The sequence below is a fragment of the Montipora foliosa genome, chromosome 2, assembly GCF_036669935.1.
Source record: "Montipora foliosa isolate CH-2021 chromosome 2, ASM3666993v2, whole genome shotgun sequence".
NCBI classification, from domain to species: domain Eukaryota; kingdom Metazoa; phylum Cnidaria; class Anthozoa; order Scleractinia; family Acroporidae; genus Montipora; species Montipora foliosa.
In genome coordinates, this window is record NC_090870.1 from 29,793,719 (window position 1) to 29,820,172 (window position 26,454).

The 26,454-nt window shown below is 38.7% G+C and overlaps 2 protein-coding genes and 1 long non-coding RNA gene across 6 annotated transcripts in view; 2 read left to right on the top strand and 1 right to left on the bottom strand.

The window, feature by feature from the left end:
- Positions 1-26,454, top strand: part of LOC137992811 (uncharacterized) — a 217,588-nt gene that overhangs the window by 118,726 nt on the left and 72,408 nt on the right. The window lies entirely within an intron of this gene.
- LOC137990666 (uncharacterized) lies at positions 7-4,637 on the bottom strand. 2 transcript variants are annotated; one of them, XM_068835791.1, is made up of 6 exons: positions 3,877-4,636; positions 2,860-3,329; positions 2,100-2,232; positions 1,860-2,002; positions 1,454-1,631; positions 7-829 (listed from the first exon to the last, which is right to left on the bottom strand). In XM_068835791.1, the coding sequence occupies exons 1-6, from the start codon at positions 4,511-4,513 to the stop codon at positions 570-572; spliced, it is 1,821 nt and encodes a 606-aa protein (XP_068691892.1). In that variant the 5' UTR covers positions 4,514-4,636; the 3' UTR covers positions 7-569. The 2 variants fall into 2 exon arrangements, with proteins under 2 accessions (XP_068691892.1, XP_068691891.1); XM_068835790.1 differs by having other exon boundaries at positions 421-829; positions 1,827-2,002; positions 3,877-4,637.
- LOC137990668 (uncharacterized) lies at positions 5,596-6,982 on the top strand. The gene is made up of 2 exons (XR_011121536.1): positions 5,596-5,652; positions 6,868-6,982. It is a non-coding gene; the product is annotated as an uncharacterized lncRNA (long non-coding RNA).

The window sequence follows — 26,454 nt, forward strand, 5'->3', positions numbered from 1 at the left end:
AATCTTACCATGTCTTCAATCGATCTTTATTAATCATATGTACTACAGAATATAAACACAAATTAAAGTCAATAAATTGTAGAATTTATAAAATTAAACCTATGAAACATTATTTAGTACTACATAGTTTTAGTTCATAATAAATCCCTTGATTTGTACTGTTTCTAATTAGCGATATTTAGTACTAAATAGTGCTATTTGTTTCATGTGTTTAGTGCAAGCACTTTATAAAACGGAGAAAAATAAAAAGCAAGTGCTTTTAAATCATAGACCCCATTATATAAATTTATAACACGTAACATGTACAATGAAATAAAATGTACTTTGTATATTGAAATTCTTAAACTGTAACAATTTGTGTAATGATAACTATAATCTGAAATGTATTTATATATTAATAGGCCTTTCTGATAAATATCACAATACCTTGCCTTATGCTCTTGACATCTACAGTATAGCATAGTATTTATTAAAAGGGTCTATAACTATTTGTTACAGAACATTTGCTGTTACCAACAACGAAAAACATACAGAAATAATAACTATGATCCAGACATAAATTCTGAGATTTACTTAGTACCAAAAAAGGTGTTAAGAAATGCCATATCATATAAAGAGAAGAGCACTTCTGTGGCTGGTAACTGTACATTCAGTGCTGGCCTTGGCAACCTGAGACAGCCAATGCAGGTGTTTGCAGAGGGTAAAAATGAATCTTGCACCTCATGGAATTGAATGCTCGGATGAATGTGGAAACCAAGAACAGGTTCTTCGTCTGTGCCAGTCACAAATGCTAAGATGCTTGATAATGACAACCCATGTCTTCTACCACCTGACAAGAAAAGATGCACACATTTATTTTGGTACTGAACATCAACAATTCTTTTACTAAGATCGAACAATTATTGTTTTATTACTGTGTTGTGTTTTGTTGGGTGTCCCAGGACTATGAAATTTTCTCCTGCTTGAATTAAAAGAGTTTCAAAAATTTTTACAGAAATGCTATAAATGCTGCTTTTTTGAAGTTTTAGTTTTGTAAGCTAAGAATCAATGTTAATTATTAATTTTTATATTAAAAATATCAGTACACACTATCAAGCTTGTATGATTTGGGAGGTCTCTGCCATTTATAAGCCTTAGAGGCTTCAAGACACCTCCTTGCCTCAAATTAATGTATTGTAAATTGACATTGTAAATATCACTATTAATTTATTAGGCAAAATAAATAAATAAATAAATAAATAAATAAATAGATGTGTACTACAGTCAGTGGACAATTTAAGTAATTGTTGACATGTTAATTTCCCATGAACCAGGCAATTGCATCATCTTGCTTAGTAACAATGATAAATTTATGTACAGACCTCCCACACACAAACTTGAGTGAGTAAGAAGAATCATATGTTTTCTCTGTAGTGATGCTGTTATGATACCACATTAGGTTAAATATACTTACTTGCTACTTCCCTTATGTATTTTATAAATGCTGCATACACTGTGTTCTCCAGAGAACGACTGTTTGACCCTTCAGGGCTAAATTCAGGCTTAAGCAACTGTACCAATTGCTTCACTGTTAACTTGTGATCTGGGTTTCGTCTCAATAAGTGCAAGAACATTGGTAACTGACATCCAATCTGTGAAAATGTGAATAAATTCAGTAACTACATGTATACCTTCATTGTGTCTTTAGAAAGGAAGAAGATTCTAAAATAAATAACAGCCATACCTCATTTAAAAAAGGACCTTAAGCTACAGTGTATCTTATACTCAAATAGTGCAAGGGCATAAATATTTACTGCTTTACTAAAAAGGGTACTGAATTTTTTCACCGAATGAGTTTTCACTTTTAATGCCATGATAACCTGGTGTATCCCGAGACATTTTAGCCCATTTCGCAAATGTTGGATGGCTGAATTTGGTGGCATTGGTGAAATGGAAAAAATCTCTTGCAGGATGTCTTCTTCCAAAAAATGAGGCATTTTTCCATTCTGGAGGATACTTAGTCCTGTAATAAAAAAAGGCAAATTAATAAAAGCATTCAAGGAAAGAACATATTGTACTGAGAATCTGAAGTTTTACAGTAACTTATAAGATATTTTTACCAAGTATTTTACCAACTGTCAGGTAATCTTCTGCTAGATGATGTTTGAGTCCTTTCTCAAAATATTTGGTGTATATTTCAGAAAGAACAAGTCGGAAAAATTCTTTCCTTGGCCCACCTACATCATCAGCTTCCTAGAAATTAATATATACAGGAAAAAAAGTTATTATATTTATGCCTATCAAGAGAGGGTTTGAATCTATATGGGCTACACTGCCGCTTTCGGTCTGTAAACATGAGATTGAAAAAAATTTTTTTGAGTGGACAAAATTGTTTATTCAATCATTTGATGCTATGTTGATATAATTCTTGTATTTTATCAAAATAACACATTTCCAATGCTGGACATAATGTAATTTAAAAACAGTATACAGTAAAAAGCCAATTAAGATAACCAGCGGGTTAAGAACTACCAGGCTGAAATTTGCCATTTATAACACCCACTAAACAAGAACTACTTCAGCCTGAGAGATTAGACTGGTTTTTATATGAAAGGTTTTAAGCTTTATTGGATTATTGTAAAAACATCATAATTTGACTCTGAGTACCCAATTTACTAATACAAGAAAAATGTGTTATTTAGTATTGTAAGTTAGTTCTCAGTCTCGTCTACGTTCTACATAGACACTTAATAACTACCTTTGAAAAATATATAAAGAACCACATCAGTCTGACCTTGAAAAATAGTGTTTCTTTTATGTGGGTTTTTGCTGTACGGTATATGCAATATATCAAAATAATTGAATGTAGTATACACAAACCTCCCCATAAAAATCCACTTGTAGAGTTTTCCGTAAATCCATTAAAGCAACCTCTTTCAATTCCTCGAATGCTGTTACAAGAATACTATTCCTGTCTACTAAGATGTATTGGGTCATTCCTTCTGACACTGCATCGACTCTTTCCACTTCCAGATTTCTTCCTTTGACAAACTTGTTTTGGATTACTCTTAAGATCTCACTTGGATTTGATATGTCATTTTCTTGACAGTAGGCCACAGCTTCTTCAGCAAGTTTGTCCATTTCTGGACAAACGTGGGAGGTGCATTGGCTGTTCTCAACTGGGGGGGTGAACTGGCTTTTCTCAATTTGGGGGGTGGACTGGCTGTTGTCAACTTGGGGGGTGGATTGGCTGTTGTCAACTTGGGGGGTGGATTGGCTGTTGTCAACTTGGGGGGTTGACTGGCTGTTGTTCACTTGTTCATTCTCACCCATGTATGAATTTAATAATTCTAAAGGAATTGAAATTACATTTTAGTCATGCATGTTAACAGATGGGGATTACTTTATATTAATTCCCAAGAAAATGTGTAACACTGGAGACTGCATGGACTGCATAAAAGCTTCTGATTGCTGGCATCACTTTCACCAATCCAGTGATTGTGAAAGATCATGAATATGAAAGGCACTACCCTAAATAAGCCTTCACTCCAAATCACTGTTTTCTATTTTTTAGAATAAAATAAAAGCAAACTGAATGATTCAGTTTAGGAACTATACTTTTAGCACACTTTCATAATATAGGACAAAAGAGATTAATACAATGTATAAAATGTAGTACATGTAATGGATTATAATAACCATTAAGATTAATAGTAGATTGATTAAAATCAGTCTGCGTTGGCCAGATAATAGGATTCTACCAAGTTCAAGGGAAGGCATCTAGGGGAACAGAAGGAATTCATATTAATAACAATAAATAATTAATACCACCCCCTCATTACAATGCATACATGTATATGTACTTTCTGTCAAATTCCTGTCAACAACATCGCTTACCATCGTCACTGCTGACGTTGTTTTCCAACAGGCATTCAAAACCTGGTTTAAGCTTGACATAAATGGCCCCTTGGCCAGCCACAACTTTCAGCTGCTTGTATGCAAATGAATCGCAGGTCACTGGAATCGACAGCTTTCTTCTAATGGCTCGTAGAAAAACAAAGTCAGAGTCTGTAACAGTGGGGAACTTCACCCTCGTTACTTCACCTAATTTCCCTCGAATATCCGCCTCAGAAGATTCAGGGGAAAGTTGAATAAGTCCTCGAAGCATGATCTTATCGTCGGATATAACCCACTCATCTTCGTCCTCGTCGCCTAACGACAGTAGAACGAACTCGAACGCTTTCAAGTCTTCCTTCTTAGCTTTTTTCCTCTGTCCTTGATCATTTGTTGTACTGGAAGCTCGTAAGCGTTCACGCTTATTCAACCGCTTGCAAAGACCAGATGCACTTGATTGTGACGAGTTTAGCATTGACCTCGCTCTTTGCAACGCTGAAAACACTCGGTTTCCACTAGAACCTGAACTTTCAGGCCGGGATGTCTGAGAGCTAGCAGTTTCTTCGTCCAAAATCTTTTTCACAAGCTCTGAAGCTTCTCCGAGGCAAGACGACAACTTCGAAAGAGATGAGCGATCCATTTGTGCAGACAATTGCTCGTTGTTTTTTAAAGTGGCGAACGTAAAATGGCGCGCTGTAAACAACGACGAGAACTCTATGAAGACTGGGGAAGAGTTTCATTCGGTCAACCGCTGTGCAATAAATCGTTGAACGAAAATAAATCGCGTTGAACGAAATAAAAAGTATTGAATGCCGAGTTTGCTCTTGAAATGGAAAAAAAAGGGTTGAACCGAAGCACTCGCATTGAAGGGTACCAAAGTGTGTTGGATGCAAAATGGCACGTTGAACCAAAATAAATCGCGTTCAACGAAATAGAAGGTATTGAACGCAGAATTTGCTCTTGAAATGGAAAAAAGAGTTGAACCAAGGCAATCGCATTGAAGGGTACCAAAGTGTATTGAATGCAAAATCGCACGTTGAACAAAAAAAACCAGTGTCTTGAAGACAAATTTATGCGTTGAATTGAACTAACGTGAACTCTTTGAACTGAAATATCTATTTATTGAATATTGCTACAATTGGCTTGCCATACGCGGGCAGTTTGTCGACTATGTAAGGACTGATTGCCTTATATTACAATACCATATTGTGCTGGTAAAATCCTTGCACAAGTTAGAATGGGCCGATACCTATAGCAAATATTCAACAGCAGCGACACTTATGTTGGATCAGAAAATACGATACTAGTGGAGAAGTATGGGTTCTATTTATATGACCTGCTAAAGTTTTGTCTCCTCCTGAGCCTGCGTTCTTTTCGTCAAGTGGTCAACACCAAGAGCGCAGTCGTATCCAGTGTACCGAGGCATGTGAACTGAGTGAAAGAAACAACGGTCGTCTTACTTGTTTGTCTGTGTTGTTAGAGTACTAAGCAACAATCAACATTAACGTGACAGAGCTGAAAAACGACTGCGCATGCGCCAGATAGGGAGCACAAATCGTGCATGAGACACGAAGTGTCCATTTCGATCGTTTGATCTCGTCTTCTGTCTGTGTCACTTTATAACTCTTGACGGTGTGAATTTTGGAAGTGAGATCATGGTGATTTAATTTAAGGAGACACATCAGATCTGTGTAATTTGTGTGGAATTTTTTGGCTATGAGATCCAAACCCAGTTAAATTGTCTGGGAATATGCGCTGCAGAAACTAACGGAGGCTACGGTGAGTGTTCCATATTTGTTTTTGAAGCATGAAGTGTTCACAACGCTTGGTTCAGTTTGCACAATAGGGTATTGCCCATGCAATCTCTACAGTTTTCATCAACAAGATAATTTGGGCAGGGTTTTCTGAAATCACCTTTACAATCAATCATACATGTATTTACAATGCGTTAAGATTAAACGTAACATGTTCTAAGAGCATTATTTGAAAGTTGTCAACCTTCTCCTTGAACCCAGGCAGCAGTTCATTTAGAGTGCTGCCACTCTGCAATAGCCACTTAACCTCCTGACTGCCCCCATAAAGGCAGCTGTCTGAAAGAAAACACCTTGCCAACTTGTGAAGTTGGAATGAACACAAGTACTGGCCAGAACTACATAGAAAATATTGAAGTTCTTTGTCCCTGTCTCAGGGCATTTCTTCAATGAAAAGGTAAATTGGTTGCAAGACTGGCCTCTGAGATTACGCTCAGAAGAAGTTCTAGTTGCACAGTAGTGTGATCAATAACATTGTTTAATTTATTGCCATAGTGAGGCTTGATTACAGAATCATAAATATTTGCCCACCAAAATACCCTGTGCAATCAACTGATACACCCATGTTCGGGAGACTGTTGGCCTGTTAATAAATGGAACATCGATATATTAGGAAAAGAACAATTTGTTAAATAAAAGTACAAAGTCCAGGCCCTGCTTCCTGTTAATCCTAGGATTATTGACAGGGAAATACTGCTTCAAAGTGGCACCTGAGTGACTTAATTGTAGTCTAGCTTCCACAATCGCCAAATAATAATGATCTATCATCATTGTAATAATGCAACACACTTGGTGTCAACATCTATGTCAAAACTTGGAAGATGGTATTTTTCTTTCCCCCTTGACTGGCCATTATTTACAAATCTATGTTCAACCCAACGTCCAAGGCAAAATTATGGTTAGACTCAAAAAATTTAAGAACATGTGTTAAGGCAAACAGTTAAGGGTCATTGATTTATGTGTGGTTTATAGTATGTTTATATGGTTAGCTCATCATGTTTTCTTTGTCGTGGTTGTGTAATAAGAATGACTTTTTGTACTAATTTTCACAGCCCCCATAAAAACTGATATGTGCAGTTTCCTGTGTCTAGGAAAATAATAATATCATTATGATATTGTAGATTATAGCATTGTAATATGCATCTCATGGACAATAACATTCATTTTCGTTTTTTGTCCTTAGGGAGATGGATCCACCTGGTATTATTTGCGGCAGTTTTGTGAAATATTAGCTCTAAAAGGAGCGAGAAGAAATTCAGCCTTTTTTTCTCAGCAATAAACCACAATAATCTTATTGAGTTCACTTTGTTCATGTTGGTAGTGTGGAACAAAAGACTGGATAAAGTCACTGAGAAATCCAGACAATGCTGTTGAGTTTTAAGCAGTTTCTTTAGTACTCTTCACATTGTCAAACTTTTCAGTTTCTTCTTAGAACTGAATACCAGTCCTTAACCTTCTTTCAGTTATGAACTTTTTGGACCATCACAGAGCTTTAAGATGCCACATTTTTAAATGTTGTACTTATAAAAAAAATGGGGACAACATATTCAAGCAAAAACATCACAAATGCATGTTGTTTGCACCTGCACGCAAACTTTGTGAATGCTTTTGATCTGATGAGTTGCCAACCCAGTAATGCTTCAGATACATGTAGTGATGTCGAAACCCAAAACACCTTCAAACACATTCAATGACAAGTTGTCAGAGAAAAAATTAAAATTAAAAACAAACATCTTCTTGAGCATTGGGACCCACATGGAATAGCCCTTGCATATGTGTATTATACTGATGACTGGATTCCGTCTACTTAATATACAATCATCTTTTTAGGATAATACCACCTACGCCAGTCGGCAGATAATGCTAGAGTGAACTTCTTGCTATACAGCTGAAAATATTAATTTTGTGGAATGCCCCTTTCAGGGATGTTTCCTAGTTGTCTATGCTCTAAAGATTTTGTTCAAACCCATCAAGTACAATGTAGCATGCATATGTGAAATGTCTCAAGTTTAGATCAGTTTTGCAATATGCACTGTGTTGTCTGAACTGATCCTTGTAAAATTTTTGTAGTTTCTTGTCAATTGTTAAATATGAAAAAAAGGATTTACTTTCTGAAAGAAAAATAACATTAATGACGTCTCTTGATCAGGTTAGGATCTGATGAATTTTTATTTTAAAAGGCAAGCAAATCAAGGGGCAAATTAATTTTCTCTGAGCTGTTTAATGTCAGTAAGTGGGCTTTCCAGGATGAAGCACTTTTTTGCCTGCTCTCTGTGTATCATAAGGGAACACTTATTTCATACACGATTTACATTTTGTCAGTGTCATTGCTATGGGTTGGCTGGCGTTTCTCTAGGATGTCCATGCCTTGGGTCATCATTTCTCTCATGATGGCGATGCCTTTGAATATGCAAACGATTTCTGCTCTCTTTGCGTGAGCTGTAACTTCTTGAATCCTTCTTGCGTTCTGTGGATCTGTGCTGTCGTCCTCCGTCTGTGTGTTCAGAATGTCTTGTCTGTTTGCGTGATAATAGTTGTCGTGAAGTGGACCATGAAGATGATGACTATGAAGATGATCGTAGGCGAGGTTTTCCATTGTTGCGAGTGGAAGGTGTTGTAATGGTGGGTGGAAGGTCGATGATATAAAGTATGACATGGTAAACGTAATTAAAATAAAACCTATAATTACCTGGCAAGTCACGTATCTTTCGACCATTGTATAGTTCCCGCTAAATATCCGTCCTCTTTGAAAACGGAGCGTGTAATCTCTCCACTGGGAATGGGAATGAGATGACTTGGAAAAGGGATGAAATTTGTTTTGTTGTTTTTTGGTATTTTTTCGAAAAGAGTGAAAGTAACAAGTGATGTAAGAACGGTTAGATGACTGAAAGATTTAGTACTGTCATTGAACTATCCCGTACTGAAAATATGCTATCGTTTTCATTTGGTCTTGTTTACTCAAGGTCCTGCAAGAAATGTTGCTTTCAGTGAGTGCTTGAAATTCAGAAACATACACGTAACAAATACCATGGTGAAATGGTGGCTTGTTGCAAATAGAAGTTTTCTAATAAGTTGACTTTGTTAATATTTGCGAGGCATTCCTGACAGAATGACAATGTCTCTGTTTGCTTGACTATAAGTAATGAGGTAAACTCGCCTCACATCTCGTGCGCTCAAACTCTCACTTGTACTGCAACGGCCATCTTGCTCATCACAGACGCTAGATGCTTCAGCCTCTCTATTGATAAACTCCATCATAAACGTAGTACGACGTATCTGTGCAATAAACGCCGCCCCTCTTTTGGGAATAGTAACAACCTACAACCACCTTCTACTATAGCGCGTGTTATTTGTTTTCAATTAACCCAGAGATCTTTGTTTACCATGTGAAAAACTGTTCAGGTATCATGCAATCGCTACTTCAACCCAAACATGACCGCTGATATCTTTATCGTTTTGTCTATGAAATGTTAATGTTACACTCTTTAAGAAAATAAGGGAACACTTATTTCGTGTAATGATTTCTTCTTCAGATTAAAATCGTTCATTACTCCCAGCAATTAATGTCGCTCTGATACGTGTACGCACACAAGTATGATACGATTTCCCGCCAATACAGCTACCGAGTACTCACATACCAAGAATTCCTCTTTTACACAGTCCCAGACATCATTGTTGGGACACTTATGCCTCTTCCTTCCCTCTCAATGTTGCTGTGAAAGATTCGGTGACTCAACTGCGATAAACAACATTGAGAGGGGCAGGGAACGCACGAGAAGGGAATAGAGGACGTTCGCATGAAGTGTCCCAACTAATTATGTCTGAGACTGTAGTTAAATGGAGCGTGTAATGTCTCCACCGGGAATGGGAATCGTATGACTTGCAAAAGGCATGAAATTTGTTTTGTTGATTTTGGTATTTTTTTGGAAAATGGTAAAAGTAACAAGTGATGTTAGAACGGTTAGATGACTGAAAGATTTAGTACTGTCATTGAACTATCCCTGTATTGAAAATATGCTATCGTTTTCATTTGGTCTTGTGTACTCAAGGTTCTGCAAGAAATATTGCTTACTGCTTGAAATTCCGAAACATACACGATTTACATTTTGTCAGTGTCATTGCTGTGGGTTGGCTGGCGTTTCTCTAGGATGTCCATGCCTTGGGTCATCATTTCTCTCATGATGGCGATGCCTTTGAATATGCAAACGATTTCTGCTCTCTTTGCGTGAGCTGTAACTTCTTGGATCCTTCTTGCGTTCTGTGGATCTATGCTGTCGTCCTCCGTCTGTGTGTTCAGAGTGTCTTGTCTGTTTGCGTGATAATGGTTGTCGTGAAGTGGACCATGAAGATGATGACTATGAAGATGATTGTAGGCGAGGTTTTCCATAGTTGCGAGTGGAAGGTGTTGTAATGGTGGGTGGAAGGTCGATGATATAAAGTATGACATGGTAAACGTAATTAAAATAAAACCTATAATTACCTGGCAAGTCACGTATCTCTCGACCATTGTATAGTTCCCGGTAAATATCCGTCCTCTTTGAAAACGGAGCGTGTAATCTCTCCACTGGGAATGGGAATGAGATGACTTGGAAAAGGGATGAAATTTGTTTTGTTGTTTTTTGGTATTTTTTCGAAAAGAGTGAAAGTAACAGGTGATGTTAGAACGGTTAGATGACTGAAAGATTTAGTACTGTCATTGAACTATCCCTGTATTGAAAATATGCTATCGTTTTTATTTGGTCTTGTGTACTCAAGGTTCTGCAAGAAATATTGCTTACTGCTTGAAATTCCGAAACGTACAAGATTTACATTTTCTCAGTGTCATTGCTGTGGGTTGGCTGGCGTTTCTCTAGGATGTCCATGCCTTGGGTCATCATTTCTCTCATGATGGCGATGCCTTTGAATATGCAAACGATTTCTGCTCTCTTTGCGTGAGCTGTAACTTCTTGAATCCTTCTTGCGTTCTGTGGATCTGTGCTGTCGTCCTCCGTCTGTGTGTTCAGAGTGTCTTGTCTGTTTGCGTGATAATGGTTGTCGTGAAGTGGACCATGAAGATGATGACTATGAAGATGATCGTAGGCGAGGTTTTCCCTAGTTGCGAGTGGAAGGTGTTGTAATGGTGGGTGGAAGGTCGATGATATAAAGTATGACATGGGAAATGTAATTAAAATAAAACCTATAATTACCTGGCAAGTCACGTATCTCTCGACCATTGTATAGTTCCCGGTAAATATCCGTCCTCTTTGAAAACGGAGCGTGTAATCTCTCCACTGGGAATGGGAATGACATGACTTGGAAAAGGGATGAAATTTGTTTTGTTGTTTTTTGGTATTTTTTCGAAAAGAGTGAAAGTAACAAGTGATGTTAGAACGGTTAGATGACTGAAAGATTTAGTACTGTCATTGAACTATCCCGTACTGAAAATATGCTATCGTTTTCATTTGGTCTTGTTTACTCAAGGTCCTGCAAGAAATGTTGCTTACAGTGAGTGCTTGAAATTCAAAAACATACACGTAACAAATACCATGGTGAAATGGTGGCTTGTTGCAAATAGAAGTTTTCTAATAAGTTGACTTTGTTAATATTTGCGAGGCATTCCTGACAGAATGACAATGTCTCTGTTTGCTTGACTATAAGTAATGAGGTAAACTCGCCTCACATCTCGTGCGCTCAAACTCTCACTTGTACAGCAACGGCCATCATGCTCATCACAGACGCTAGATGCTTCAGCCTCTCTATTGATAAACTCCATCATAAACGTAGTACGACGTATCTGTGCAATAAACGCCGCCCCTCTTTTGGGAATAGTAACAACCTACAACCACCTTCTACTATAGCGCGTGTTATTTGTTTTCAATTAACCCAGAGATCTTTGTTTACCATGTGATAAACTGTTCAGGTATCACGCAATCGCTACTTCAACCCAAACGTGACCGCTGATATCTTTACCGTTTTGTCTATGACATGTTAATGTTACACTCTTTAAGAAAATAAGGGAGCACTTATTTCATACACGATTTACATTTTGTCAGTGTCATTGCTGTGGGTTGGCTGGCGTTTCTCTAGGATGTCCATGCCTTGGGTCATCATTTCTCTCATGATGGCGATGCCTTTGAATATGCAAACGATTTCTGCTCTCTTTGAGTGAGCTGTAACTTCTTGAATCCTTCTTGCGTTCTGTGGATCTGTGCTGTCGTCCTCCGTCTGTGTGTTCAGAATGTCTTGTCAGTTTGCGTGATAATGGTTGTCGTGAAGTGGACCATGAAGATGATGACTATGAAGATGATCGTAGGCGAGGTTTTCCATTGTTGCGAGTGGAAGGTGTTGTAATGGTGGGTGGAAGGTCGATGATATAAAGTATGACATGGTAAACGTAATTAAAATAAAACCTATAATTACCTGGCAAGTCACGTATCTCTCGACCATTGTATAGTTCCCGGTAAATATCCGTCCTCTTTGAAAACGGGGCGTGTAATCTCTCCACTGGGAATGGGAATGAGATGACTTGGAAAAGGGATGAAATTTGTTTTGCTGTTTTTTGGTATTTTTTCGAAAAGAGTGAAAGTAACAAGTGATGTTAGAACGGTTAGATGACTGAAAGATTTAGTACTGTCATTGAACTATCCCGTACTGAAAATATGCTATCGTTTTCATTTGGTCTTGTTTACTCAAGGTCCTGCAAGAAATGTTGCTTACAGTGAGTGCTTGAAATTCAGAAACATACACGTAACAAATACCATGGTGAAATGGTGGCTTGTTGCAAATAGAAGTTTTCTAATAAGTTGACTTTGTTAATATTTGCGAGGCATTCCTGACAGAATGACAATGTCTCTGTTTGCTTGACTATAAGTAATGAGGTAAAACTCGCCTCACATCTCGTGCGCTCAAACTCTCACTTGTACTGCAACGGCCATCTTGCTCATCACAGACGCTAGATGCTTCAGCCTCTCTATTGATAAACTCCATCATAAACGTAGTACGACGTATCTGTGCAATAAACGCCGCCCCTCTTTTGGGAATAGTAACAACCTACAACCACCTTCTACTATAGCGTGTGTTATTTGTTTTCAATTAACCCAGAGATCTTTGTTTACCATGTGAAAAACTGTTCAGGTATCATGCAATCGCTACTTCAACCCAAACATGACCGCTGATATCTTTATCGTTTTGTCTATGAAATGTTAATGTTACACTCTTTAAGAAAATAAGGGAACACTTATTTCGTGTAATGATTTCTTCTTCAGATTAAAATCGTTCATTACTCCCAGCAATTAATGTCGCTCTGATACGTGTACGCACACAAGTATGATACGATTTCCCGCCAATACAGCTACCGAGTACTCACATACCAAGAATTCCTCTTTTACACAGTCCCAGACATCATTGTTGGGACACTTATGCCTCTTCCTTCCCTCTCAATGTTGCTGTGAAAGATTCGGTGACTCAACTGCGATAAACAACAATGAGAGGGGCAGGGAACGCACGAGAAGGGAATAGAGGAGGTTCGCATGAAGTGTCCCAACTAATTATGTCTGAGACTGTAGTTAAATGGAGCGTGTAATGTCTCCACCGGGAATGGGAATCGTATGACTTGCAAAAGGCATGAAATTTGTTTTGTTGATTTTGGTATTTTTTTGGAAAACGGTAAAAGTAACAAGTGATGTTAGAACGGTTAGATGACTGAAAGATTTAGTACTGTCATTGAACTATCCCTGTATTGAAAATATGCTATCGTTTTCATTTGGTCTTGTGTACTCAAGGTTCTGCAAGAAATATTGCTTACTGCTTGAAATTCCGAAACATACACGATTTACATTTTGTCAGTGTCATTGCTGTGGGTTGGCTGGCGTTTCTCTAGGATGTCCATGCCTTGGGTCATCATTTCTCTCATGATGGCGATGCCTTTGAATATGCAAACGATTTCTGCTCTCTTTGCGTGAGCTGTAACTTCTTGAATCCTTCTTGCGTTCTGTGGATCTATGCTGTCGTCCTCCGTCTGTGTGTTCAGAGTGTCTTGTCTGTTTGCGTGATAATGGTTGTCGTGAAGTGGACCATGAAGATGATGACTATGAAGATGATTGTAGGCGAGGTTTTCCATAGTTGCGAGTGGAAGGTGTTGTAATGGTGGGTGGAAGGTCGATGATATAAAGTATGACATGGGAAATGTAATTAAAATAAAACCTATAATTACCTGGCAAGTCACGTATCTCTCGACCATTGTATAGTTCCCGGTAAATATCCGTCCTCTTTGAAAACGGAGCGTGTAATCTCTCCACTGGGAATGGGAATGACATGACTTGGAAAAGGGATGAAATTTGTTTTGTTGTTTTTTGGTATTTTTTCGAAAAGAGTGAAAGTAACAAGTGATGTTAGAACGGTTAGATGACTGAAAGATTTAGTACTGTCATTGAACTATCCCGTACTGAAAATATGCTATCGTTTTCATTTGGTCTTGTTTACTCAAGGTCCTGCAAGAAATGTTGCTTACAGTGAGTGCTTGAAATTCAAAAACATACACGTAACAAATACCATGGTGAAATGGTGGCTTGTTGCAAATAGAAGTTTTCTAATAAGTTGACTTTGTTAATATTTGCGAGGCATTCCTGACAGAATGACAATGTCTCTGTTTGCTTGACTATAAGTAATGAGGTAAACTCGCCTCACATCTCGTGCGCTCAAACTCTCACTTGTACAGCAACGGCCATCATGCTCATCACAGACGCTAGATGCTTCAGCCTCTCTATTGATAAACTCCATCATAAACGTAGTACGACGTATCTGTGCAATAAACGCCGCCCCTCTTTTGGGAATAGTAACAACCTACAACCACCTTCTACTATAGCGCGTGTTATTTGTTTTCAATTAACCCAGAGATCTTTGTTTACCATGTGATAAACTGTTCAGGTATCACGCAATCGCTACTTCAACCCAAACGTGACCGCTGATATCTTTACCGTTTTGTCTATGACATGTTAATGTTACACTCTTTAAGAAAATAAGGGAGCACTTATTTCATACACGATTTACATTTTGTCAGTGTCATTGCTGTGGGTTGGCTGGCGTTTCTCTAGGATGTCCATGCCTTGGGTCATCATTTCTCTCATGATGGCGATGCCTTTGAATATGCAAACGATTTCTGCTCTCTTTGAGTGAGCTGTAACTTCTTGAATCCTTCTTGCGTTCTGTGGATCTGTGCTGTCGTCCTCCGTCTGTGTGTTCAGAATGTCTTGTCAGTTTGCGTGATAATGGTTGTCGTGAAGTGGACCATGAAGATGATGACTATGAAGATGATCGTAGGCGAGGTTTTCCATTGTTGCGAGTGGAAGGTGTTGTAATGGTGGGTGGAAGGTCGATGATATAAAGTATGACATGGTAAACGTAATTAAAATAAAACCTATAATTACCTGGCAAGTCACGTATCTCTCGACCATTGTATAGTTCCCGGTAAATATCCGTCCTCTTTGAAAACGGGGCGTGTAATCTCTCCACTGGGAATGGGAATGAGATGACTTGGAAAAGGGATGAAATTTGTTTTGCTGTTTTTTGGTATTTTTTCGAAAAGAGTGAAAGTAACAAGTGATGTTAGAACGGTTAGATGACTGAAAGATTTAGTACTGTCATTGAACTATCCCGTACTGAAAATATGCTATCGTTTTCATTTGGTCTTGTTTACTCAAGGTCCTGCAAGAAATGTTGCTTACAGTGAGTGCTTGAAATTCAGAAACATACACGTAACAAATACCATGGTGAAATGGTGGCTTGTTGCAAATAGAAGTTTTCTAATAAGTTGACTTTGTTAATATTTGCGAGGCATTCCTGACAGAATGACAATGTCTCTGTTTGCTTGACTATAAGTAATGAGGTAAACTCGCCTCACATCTCGTGCGCTCAAACTCTCACTTGTACTGCAACGGCCATCTTGCTCATCACAGACGCTAGATGCTTCAGCCTCTCTATTGATAAACTCCATCATAAACGTAGTACGACGTATCTGTGCAATAAACGCCGCCCCTCTTTTGGGAATAGTAACAACCTACAACCACCTTCTACTATAGCGTGTGTTATTTGTTTTCAATTAACCCAGAGATCTTTGTTTACCATGTGAAAAACTGTTCAGGTATCATGCAATCGCTACTTCAACCCAAACATGACCGCTGATATCTTTATCGTTTTGTCTATGAAATGTTAATGTTACACTCTTTAAGAAAATAAGGGAACACTTATTTCGTGTAATGATTTCTTCTTCAGATTAAAATCGTTCATTACTCCCAGCAATTAATGTCGCTCTGATACGTGTACGCACACAAGTATGATACGATTTCCCGCCAATACAGCTACCGAGTACTCACATACCAAGAATTCCTCTTTTACACAGTCCCAGACATCATTGTTGGGACACTTATGCCTCTTCCTTCCCTCTCAATGTTGCTGTGAAAGATTCGGTGACTCAACTGCGATAAACAACAATGAGAGGGGCAGGGAACGCACGAGAAGGGAATAGAGGAGGTTCGCATGAAGTGTCCCAACTAATTATGTCTGAGACTGTAGTTAAATGGAGCGTGTAATGTCTCCACCGGGAATGGGAATCGTATGACTTGCAAAAGGCATGAAATTTGTTTTGTTGATTTTGGTATTTTTTTGGAAAACGGTAAAAGTAACAAGTGATGTTAGAACGGTTAGATGACTGAAAGATTTAGTACTGTCATTGAACTATCCCTGTATTGAAAATATGCTATCGTTTTCATTTGGTCTTGTGTACTCAAGGTTCTGCAAGAAATATTGCTTACTGCTTGAAATTCCGAAACATACACGATTTACATTTTGTCAGTGTCATTGCTGTGGGTTGGCTGGCGTTTCTCTAGGATGTCCATGCCTTGGGTCATCATTTCTCTCATGATGGCGATGCCTTTGAATATGCAAACGATTTCTGCTCTCTTTGCGTGAGCTGTAACTTCTTGAATCCTTCTTGCGTTCTGTGGATCTATGCTGTCGTCCTCCGTCTGTGTGTTCAGAGTGTCTTGTCTGTTTGCGTGATAATGGTTGTCGTGAAGTGGACCATGAAGATGATGACTATGAAGATGATTGTAGGCGAGGTTTTCCATAGTTGCGAGTGGAAGGTGTTGTAATGGTGGGTGGAAGGTCGATGATATAAAGTATGACATGGTAAACGTAATTAAAATAAAACCTATAATTACCTGGCAAGTCACGTATCTCTCGACCATTGTATAGTTCCCGGTAAATATCCGTCCTCTTTGAAAACGGAGCGTGTAATCTCTCCACTGGGAATGGGAATGAGATGACTTGGAAAAGGGATGAAATTTGTTTTGTTGTTTTTTGGTATTTGTTCGAAAAGAGTGAAAGTAACAGGTGATGTTAGAACGGTTAGATGACTGAAAGATTTAGTACTGTCATTGAACTATCCCTGTATTGAAAATATGCTATCGTTTTTATTTGGTCTTGTGTACTCAAGGTTCTGGAAGAAATATTGCTTACTGCTTGAAATTCCGAAACGTACAAGATTTACATTTTGTCAGTGTCATTGCTGTGGGTTGGCTGGCGTTTCTCTAGGATGTCCATGCCTTGGGTCATCATTTCTCTCATGATGGCGATGCCTTTGAATATGCAAACGATTTCTGCTCTCTTTGAGTGAGCCGTAACTTCTTGAATCCTTCTTGCGTTCTGTGGATCTGTGCTGTCGTCCTCCGTCTGTGTGTTCAGAATCTCTTGTCTCTTTGCGTGATAATGGTTGTCGTGAAGTGGACCATGAAGATGATGACTATGAAGATGATCGTAGGCGAGGTTTTCCATTGTTGCGAGGGGAAGGTGTTGTAATGGTGGGTGGAAGGTCGATGATATAAAGTATGACATGGTAAACGTAATTAAAATAAAACCTATAATTACCTGGCAAGTCACGTATCTCTCGACCATTGTATAGTTCCCGGTAAATATCCGTCCTCTTTGAAAACGGGGCGTGTAACCTCTCCACTGGGAATGGGAATGAGATGACTTGGAAAAGGGATGAAATTTGTTTTGCTGTTTTTTGGTATTTTTTCGAAAAGAGTGAAAGTAACAAGTGATGTTAGAATGGTTAGATGACTGAAAGATTTAGTACTGTCATTGAACTATCCCGTACTGAAAATATGCTATCGTTTTCATTTGGTCTTGTTTACTCAAGGTCCTGCAAGAAATGTTGCTTACAGTGAGTGCTTCAAATTCAGAAACATACACGTAACAAATACCATGGTGAAATGGTGGCTTGTTGCAAATAGAAGTTTTCTAATAAGTTGACTTTGTTAATATTTGCGAGGCATTCCTGACAGAATGACAATGTCTCTGTTTGCTTGACTATAAGTAATGAGGTAAACTCGCCTCACATCTCGTGCGCTCAAACTCTCACTTGTACTGCAACGGCCATCTTGCTCATCACAGACGCTAGATGCTTCAGCCTCTCTATTGATAAACTCCATCATAAACGTAGTACGACGTATCTGTGCAATAAACGCCGCCCCTCTTTTGGGAATAGTAACAACCTACAACCACCTTCTACTATAGCGCGTGTTATTTGTTTTCAATTAACCCAGAGATCTTTGTTTACCATGTGAAAAACTGTTCAGGTATCATGCAATCGCTACTTCAACCCAAACATGACCGCTGATATCTTTATCGTTTTGTCTATGAAATGTTAATGTTACACTCTTTAAGAAAATAAGGGAACACTTATTTCGTGTAATGATTTCTTCTTCAGATTAAAATCGTTCATTACTCCCAGCAATTAATGTCGCTCTGATACGTGTACGCACACAAGTATGATACGATTTTCCGCCAATACAGCTACCGAGTACTCACATACCAAGAATTCCTCTTTTACACAGTCCCAGACATCATTGTTGGGACACTTATGCCTCTTCCTTCCCTCTCAATGTTGCTGTGAAAGATTCGGTGACTCAACTGCGATAAACAACATTGAGAGGGGCAGGGAACGCACGAGAAGGGAATAGAGGACGTTCGCAAGAGGTGTCCCAACTAATTATGTCTGAGACTGTAGTTAAATGGAGCGTGTAATGTCTCCACCGGGAATGGGAATCGTATGACTTGCAAAAGGCATGAAATTTGTTTTGTTGATTTTGGTATATTTTTGGAAAACGGTAAAAGTAACAAGTGATGTTAGAACGGTTAGATGACTGAAAGATTTAGTACTGTCATTGAACTATCCCTGTATTGAAAATATGCTATCGTTTTCATTTGGTCTTGTGTACTCAAGGTTCTGCAAGAAATATTGCTTACTGCTTGAAATTCCGAAACATACACGATTTACATTTTGTCAGTGTCATTGCTGTGGGTTGGCTGGCGTTTCTCTAGGATGTCCATGCCTTGGGTCATCATTTCTCTCATGATGGCGATGGCTTTGAATATGCAAACGATTTCTGCTCTCTTTGCGTGAGCTGTAACTTCTTGAATCCTTCTTGCGTTCTGTGGATCTATGCTGTCGTCCTCCGTCTGTGTGTTCAGAGTGTCTTGTCTGTTTGCGTGATAATGGTTGTCGTGAAGTGGACCATGAAGATGATGACTATGAAGATGATCGTAGGCGAGGTTTTCCATAGTTGCGCGTGGAAGGTGTTGTAATGGTGGGTGGAAGGTCGATGATATAAAGTATAACATGGTAAACGTAATTAAAATAAAACCTATAATTACCTGGCAAGTCACGTATCTCTCGACCACTGTATAGTTCCCGGTAAATATCCGTCCTCTTTGAAAACGGAGCGTGTAATCTCTCCACTGGGAATGAGAATGAGATGACTTGGAAAAGGGATGAAATTTGTTTTGTTGTTTTTTAGTATTTTTTCGAAAAGAGTGAAAGTAACAAGTGATGTTAGAACGGTTAGATGACTGAAAGATTTAGTACTGTCATTGAACTATCCCTGTATTGAAAATATGCTATCGTTTTTATTTGGTCTTGTGTACTCAAGGTTCTGCAAGAAATATTGCTTACTGCTTGAAATTCCGAAACGTACAAGCTTTACATTTTCTCAGTGTCATTGCTGTGGGATGGCTGGCGTTTCTCTAGGATGTCCATGCCTTGGGTCATCATTTCTCTCATGATGGCGATGCCTTTGAATATGCAAACGATTTCTGCTCTCTTTGCGTGAGCTGTAACTTCTTGAATCCTTCTTGCCTTCTGTGGATCTGTGCTGTCGTCCTCCGTCTGTGTGTTCAGAGTGTCTTGTCTGTTTGCGTGATAATGGTTGTCGTGAAGTGGACCATGAAGATGATGACTATGAAGATGATCGTAGGCGAGGTTTTCCCTAGTTGCGAGTGGAAGGTGTTGTAATGGTGGGTGGAAGGTCGATGATATAAAGTATGACATGGGAAACGTAATTAAAATAAAACCTATAATTACCTGGCAAGTCACGTATCTCTCGACCATTGTATAGTTCACGGTAAATATCCGTCCTCTTTGAAAACGGAGCGTGTAATCTCTCCACTGGGAATGGGAATGACATGACTTGGAAAAGGGATGAAATTTGTTTTGTTGTTTTTTGGTATTTTTTCGAAAAGAGTGAAAGTAACAAGTGATGTTAGAACGGTTAGATGACTGAAAGATTTAGTACTGTCATTGAACTATCCCGTACTGAAAATATGCTATTGTTTTCATTTGGTCTTGTTTACTCAAGGTCCTGCAAGAAATGTTGCTTACAGTGAGTGCTTGAAATTCAGAAACATACACGTAACAAATACCATGGTGAAATGGTGGCTTGTTGCAAATAGAAGTTTTCTAATAAGTTGACTTTGTTAATATTTGCGAGGCATTCCTGACAGAATGACAATGTCTCTGTTTGCTTGACTATAAGTAATGAGGTAAACTCGCCTCACATCTCGTGCGCTCAAACTCTCACTTGTACAGCAACGGCCATCATGCTCATCACAGACGCTAGATGCTTCAGCCTCTCTATTGATAAACTCCATCATAAACGTAGTACGACGTATCTGTGCAATAAACGCCGCCCCTCTTTTGGGAATAGTAACAACCTACAACCACCTTCTACTATAGCGCGTGTTATTTGTTTTCAATTAACCCAGAGATCTTTGTTTACCATGTGATAAACTGTTCAGGTATCACGCAATCGCTACTTCAACCCAAACGTGACCGCTGATATCTTTACCGTTTTGTCTATGACATGTTAATGTTACACTCTTTAAGAAAATAAGGGAACACTTATTTCATACACGATTTACATTTTGTCAGTGTCATTGCTGTGGGTTGGCTGGCGTTTCTCTAGGATGTCCATGCCTTGGGTCATCATTTCTCTCATGATGGCGATGCCTTTGAATATGCAAACGATTTCTGCTCTCTTTGAGTGAGCTGTAACTTCTTGAATCCTTCTTGCGTTCTGTGGATCTGTGCTGTCGTCCTCCGTCTGTGTGTTCAGAATGTCTTGTCTGTTTGCGTGATAATGGTTGTCGTGAAGTGGACCATGAAGATGATGACTATGAAGATGATCGTAGGCGAGGTTTTCCATTGTTGCGAGTGGAAGGTGTTGTAATGGTGGGTGGAAGGTCGATGATATAAAGTATGACATGGTAAACGTAATTAAAATAAAACCTATAATTACCTGGCAAGTCACGTATCTCTCGACCATTGTATAGTTCCCGGTAAATATCCGTCCTCTTTGAAAACGGGGCGTGTAATCTCTCCACTGGGAATGGGAATGAGATGACTTGGAAAAGGGATGAAATTTGTTTTGCTGTTTTTTGGTATTTTTTCGAAAAGAGTGAAAGTAACAAGTGATGTTAGAACGGTTAGATGACTGAAAGATTTAGTACTGTCATTGAACTATCCCGTACTGAAAATATGCTATCGTTTTCATTTGGTCTTGTTTACTCAAGGTCCTGCAAGAAATGTTGCTTACAGTGAGTGCTTGAAATTCAGAAACATACACGTAACAAATACCATGGTGAAATGGTGGCTTGTTGCAAATAGAAGTTTTCTAATAAGTTGACTTTGTTAATATTTGCGAGGCATTCCTGACAGAATGACAATGTCTCTGTTTGCTTGACTATAAGTAATGAGGTAAACTCGCCTTACATCTCGTGCGCTCAAACTCTCACTTGTACTGCAACGGCCATCATGCTCATCACAGACGCTAGATGCTTCAGCCTCTCTATTGATAAACTCCATCATAAACGTAGTACGACGTATCTGTGCAATAAACGCCGCCCCTCTTTTGGGAATAGTAACAACCTACAACCACCTTCTACTATAGCGCGTGTTATTTGTTTTCAATTAACCCAGAGATCTTTGTTTACCATGTGAAAAACTGTTCAGGTATCATGCAATCGCTACTTCAACCCAAACATGACCGCTGATATCTTTATCGTTTTGTCTATGAAATGTTAATGTTACACTCTTTAAGAAAATAAGGGAACACTTATTTCGTGTAATGATTTCTTCTTTAGATTAAAATCGTTCATTACTCCCAGCAATTAATGTCGCTCTGATACGTGTACGCACACAAGTATGATACGATTTCCCGCCAATACAGCTACCGAGTACTCACATACCAAGAATTCCTCTTTTACACAGTCCCAGACATCATTGTTGGGACACTTATGCCTCTTCCTTCCCTCTCAATGTTGCTGTGAAAGATTCGGTGACTCAACTGCGATAAACAACATTGAGACGGGCAGGGAACGCACGAGAAGGGAATAGAGGACGTTCGCATGAAGTGTCCCAACTAATTATGTCTGAGACTGTAGTTAAATGGAGCGTGTAATGTCTCCACTGGGAATGGGAATCGTATGACTTGCAAAAGGCATGAAATTTGTTTTGTTGATTTTGGTATTTTTTTGGAAAACGGTAAAAGTAACAAGTGATGTTAGAACGGTTAGATGACTGAAAGATTTAGTACTGTCATTGAACTATCCCTGTATTGAAAATATGCTATCGTTTTCATTTGGTCTTGTGTACTCAAGGTTCTGCAAGAAATATTGCTTACTGCTTGAAATTCCGAAACATACACGATTTACATTTTGTCAGTGTCATTGCTGTGGGTTGGCTGGCGTTTCTCTAGGATGTCCATGCCTTGGGTCATCATTTCTCTCATGATGGCGATGCCTTTGAATATGCAAACGATTTCTGCTCTCTTTGCGTGAGCTGTAACTTCTTGAATCCTTCTTGCGTTCTGTGGATCTATGCTGTCGTCCTCCGTCTGTGTGTTCAGAGTGTCTTGTCTGTTTGCGTGAAGTGGACCATGAAGATGATGACTATGAAGATGATCGTAGGCGAGGTTTTCCATAGTTGCGAGTGGAAGGTGTTGTAATGGTGGGTGGAAGGTCGATGATATAAAGTATGACATGGGAAACGTAATTAAAATAAAACCTATAATTACCTGGCAAGTCACGTATCTCTCGACCATTGTATGGTTCCCGGTAAATATCCGTCCTCTTTGAAAACGGGGCGTGTAATCTCTCCACTGGGATTGGGAATGAGATGACTAGGAAAAGGGATGAAATTTGTTTTGTTGTTTTTTGGTATTTTTTCGAAAAGAGTGAAAGTAACAAGTGATGTTAGAACGGTTAGATGACTGAAAGATTTAGTACTGTCATTGAACTATCCCGTACTGAAAATATGCTATCGTTTTCATTTGGTCTTGTTTACTCAAGGTCCTGCAAGAAATGTTGCTTACAGTGAATGCTTGAAATTCAGAAACATACACGTTACAAATACCATGGTGAAATGGTGGCTTGTTGCAAATAGAAGTTTTCTAATAAGTTGACTTTGTTAATATTTGCGAGGCATTCCTGACAGAATGACAATGTCTCTGTTTGCTTGACTATAAGTAACGAGGTAAACTCGCCTCACATCTCGTGCACTCAAACTCTCACTTGTACTGCAACGGCCATCATGCTCATCACAGACGCTAGATGCTTCAGCCTCTCTATTGATAAACTCCATCATAAACGTAGTACGACGTATCTGTGCAATAAACGCCGCCCCTCTTTTGGGAATAGTAACAACCTACAACCACCTTCTACTATAGCGCGTGTTATTTGTTTTTAATTAACCCAGAGATCTTTGTTTACCATGTGAAAAACTGTTCAGGTATCACACAATCGCTACTTCAACCCAAACATGACCGCTGATATCTTTATCGTTTTGTCTATGAAATGTTAATGTTACACTCTTTAAGAAAATAAGGGAACACTTATTTCGTGTAATGATTTCTTCTTTAGATTAAAATCGTTCATTACTCCCAGCATTTAATCTCGCTCTGATACGTGTACACACACAAGTATGATACGATTTCCCCCCAATACAGCTACCAAGTACTCACATACCAAGAATTCCTCTTTTACACAGTCCCAGACATAATTGTTGGGACACTTATGCCTCTTCCTTCCCTCTCAATGTTGCTGTGAAAGATTCGGTGACTCAACTGCGATAAACAACATTGAGAGGGGCAGCGGACGCACGAGAAGGGAATAGAGGACGTTCGCATGAAGTGTCCCAACTAATTATGTCTGAGACTGTAGTTAAATGGAGCGTGTAAAGTCTCCACCGGGAATGGGAATCGTATGACTTGCAAAAGGCATGAAATTTGTTTTGTTGTTTTTGGTATTTTATCGAAAACGGTAAAAGTAACAAGTGATGTTAGAACGGTTAGATGACTGAAAGATTTAGTACTGTCATTGAACTATCCCCGTATTGAAAATATGCTATCGTTTTCATTTGGTCTTGTTTACTCAAGGTCCTGCAAGAAATATTGCTTACAGTGAGTGCTTGAAATTCAGAAACATACACGTAACAAATACCATGGTGAAATGGTGGCTTGTTGCAAATAGAAGTTTTCTAATAAGTTGACTTTGTTAATATTTGCGAGGCGTTCCTGACAGAATAAATTCTTACAGGGACAGGTGAAGCTTTTTATTTGTGAATAGGAACAAAAATCCGATGTCTTGCAATCATTTTGACACAGATATATCCTTTGTTTCGCAAGTAAACACGCAAGTCAACTTAACTTCATTTACTTCAACTTGAGCAAAAAGCTGTAATGCAGTCAAACAGCTCAAAGTCTGAAAGACTTAGAAGCTGATTGTTGCTTTCAAACAAGTGATCAATGCATATAGATATTTACAAATAACCCACATAAATTACACTTTAACAACTAATTCTTGACAGTCAGTGCAATAATATAATTATAAAGCACTGTCTGAGTTACAGGCCTGTGTACGTATAGACTAATAATGCCTAGCGATTAGCGGAAGATGATGCTGCAGTTTTATTTATCCATTGTCTCACCCGAGATCTGCTTCCAGTTTCAAATTTGAAATACTGTTATATGAGATAATTCTAAATACCTCATCACACATAATTTTTTTTGGAAAAGTGTTGAAGACAAAGAAAGCATCCATGAGTTCCACCACTATATGTGTACTTTTATCGTTATGACAAAATTAATTTGATAGTAAACTGAGTTACTCAATGAATCAAGAAAAATGTTACAGATATAATCTCATGTAAGTACCGGTATTACATGTGGTTCCATTTATTTGGTACACCAAACTGGGTGGCTGGTGTCTTTTGTTTCTCAGGATTAGGGATGTATTAGATTTGTGCTCGCTTCCTATTTTGTTAGAATATTGTGGAATGAGGGGTTATACTAATCATTATTCTCTTTGATTACTTTTAAGCATTGAAACAACATAAAACAGCTTTAGATTGCTCATCTAAATGCTGAATCCTTGAAATGTAGGCATCACTTTCATGAAATCAAAGAAATGGCCCTACAGAAAAGCTTTGACATCTTAACATTCTCGGAAACATGGTTTAATTCTACGACGACTAACGCAAGCGTAGAAATCGATGGCTATAGCATCTATAGGCTGGATCGCTTACGGAAAATTGGTGCTGGGGTATGCGCTTATGTTAAACATGGCCTAAAGGTGAAGGTTCTGAAGGACCTTACAGAAATTGGAGAATCTGGCTTACATCAATTGTGGCTCCAAGTACAAAACAAGAATCTCCGATCACTTCTGGTTTGTGTAGTTTACAGACCTCCTGAGACTGGCATTGCGTGTCTGGCAAACGAACTCATGCCTAAATATATAAAAGCTTTATCGCTTAATATACCATACACCATATACCATGATCATTAAAAGACTGTATGTTCAAATCTGGGTCATTCGCATCACTATTCATCAGTCAATCTGAAATTAATCTATAAATTTTGTGGCTCAAGCTTGGAAATAACTACAAATTTCAACAAACCTGACCGTAAAATAAGCATCTAGGTATTTCCATATATAGCTCCATCTATGTAAAGTTTCCCTCGATGAAATCTCGGTTTTTTCCCACTTTCAAAAGCTACTTTCATCACATCCTTAAGCTTTTTCTTCTTTTCTCTGTCCTCCCATATTAGATCTTCAGTCACCCAAACACCATCTTGGAGATCACGCTTCTTTTGAAGGACTCTTAACCTTTCCGGACGATAAAGAAACTTGCATATTATCGTTCTAGGTTTATTGTCACTTCGGGGACCAATTCGATGAGCATTTTCTATTACTGGTTCGATATTAAGCTGATTAGATAAGATGTCACGGATTTTTTGGCGACAGTCCTCGCTAGGAGATTCAGCAACATTGAAACGAAGATTATATTCCCGCGAATACCTCTCAAGGGACAGGAGTCGTTCATACAGGTCTTCAATTTGCTTCACATAATTGTTGACAGTGCATTCAACTTCATCTACTTTACATCTTGCATCATGGAGCT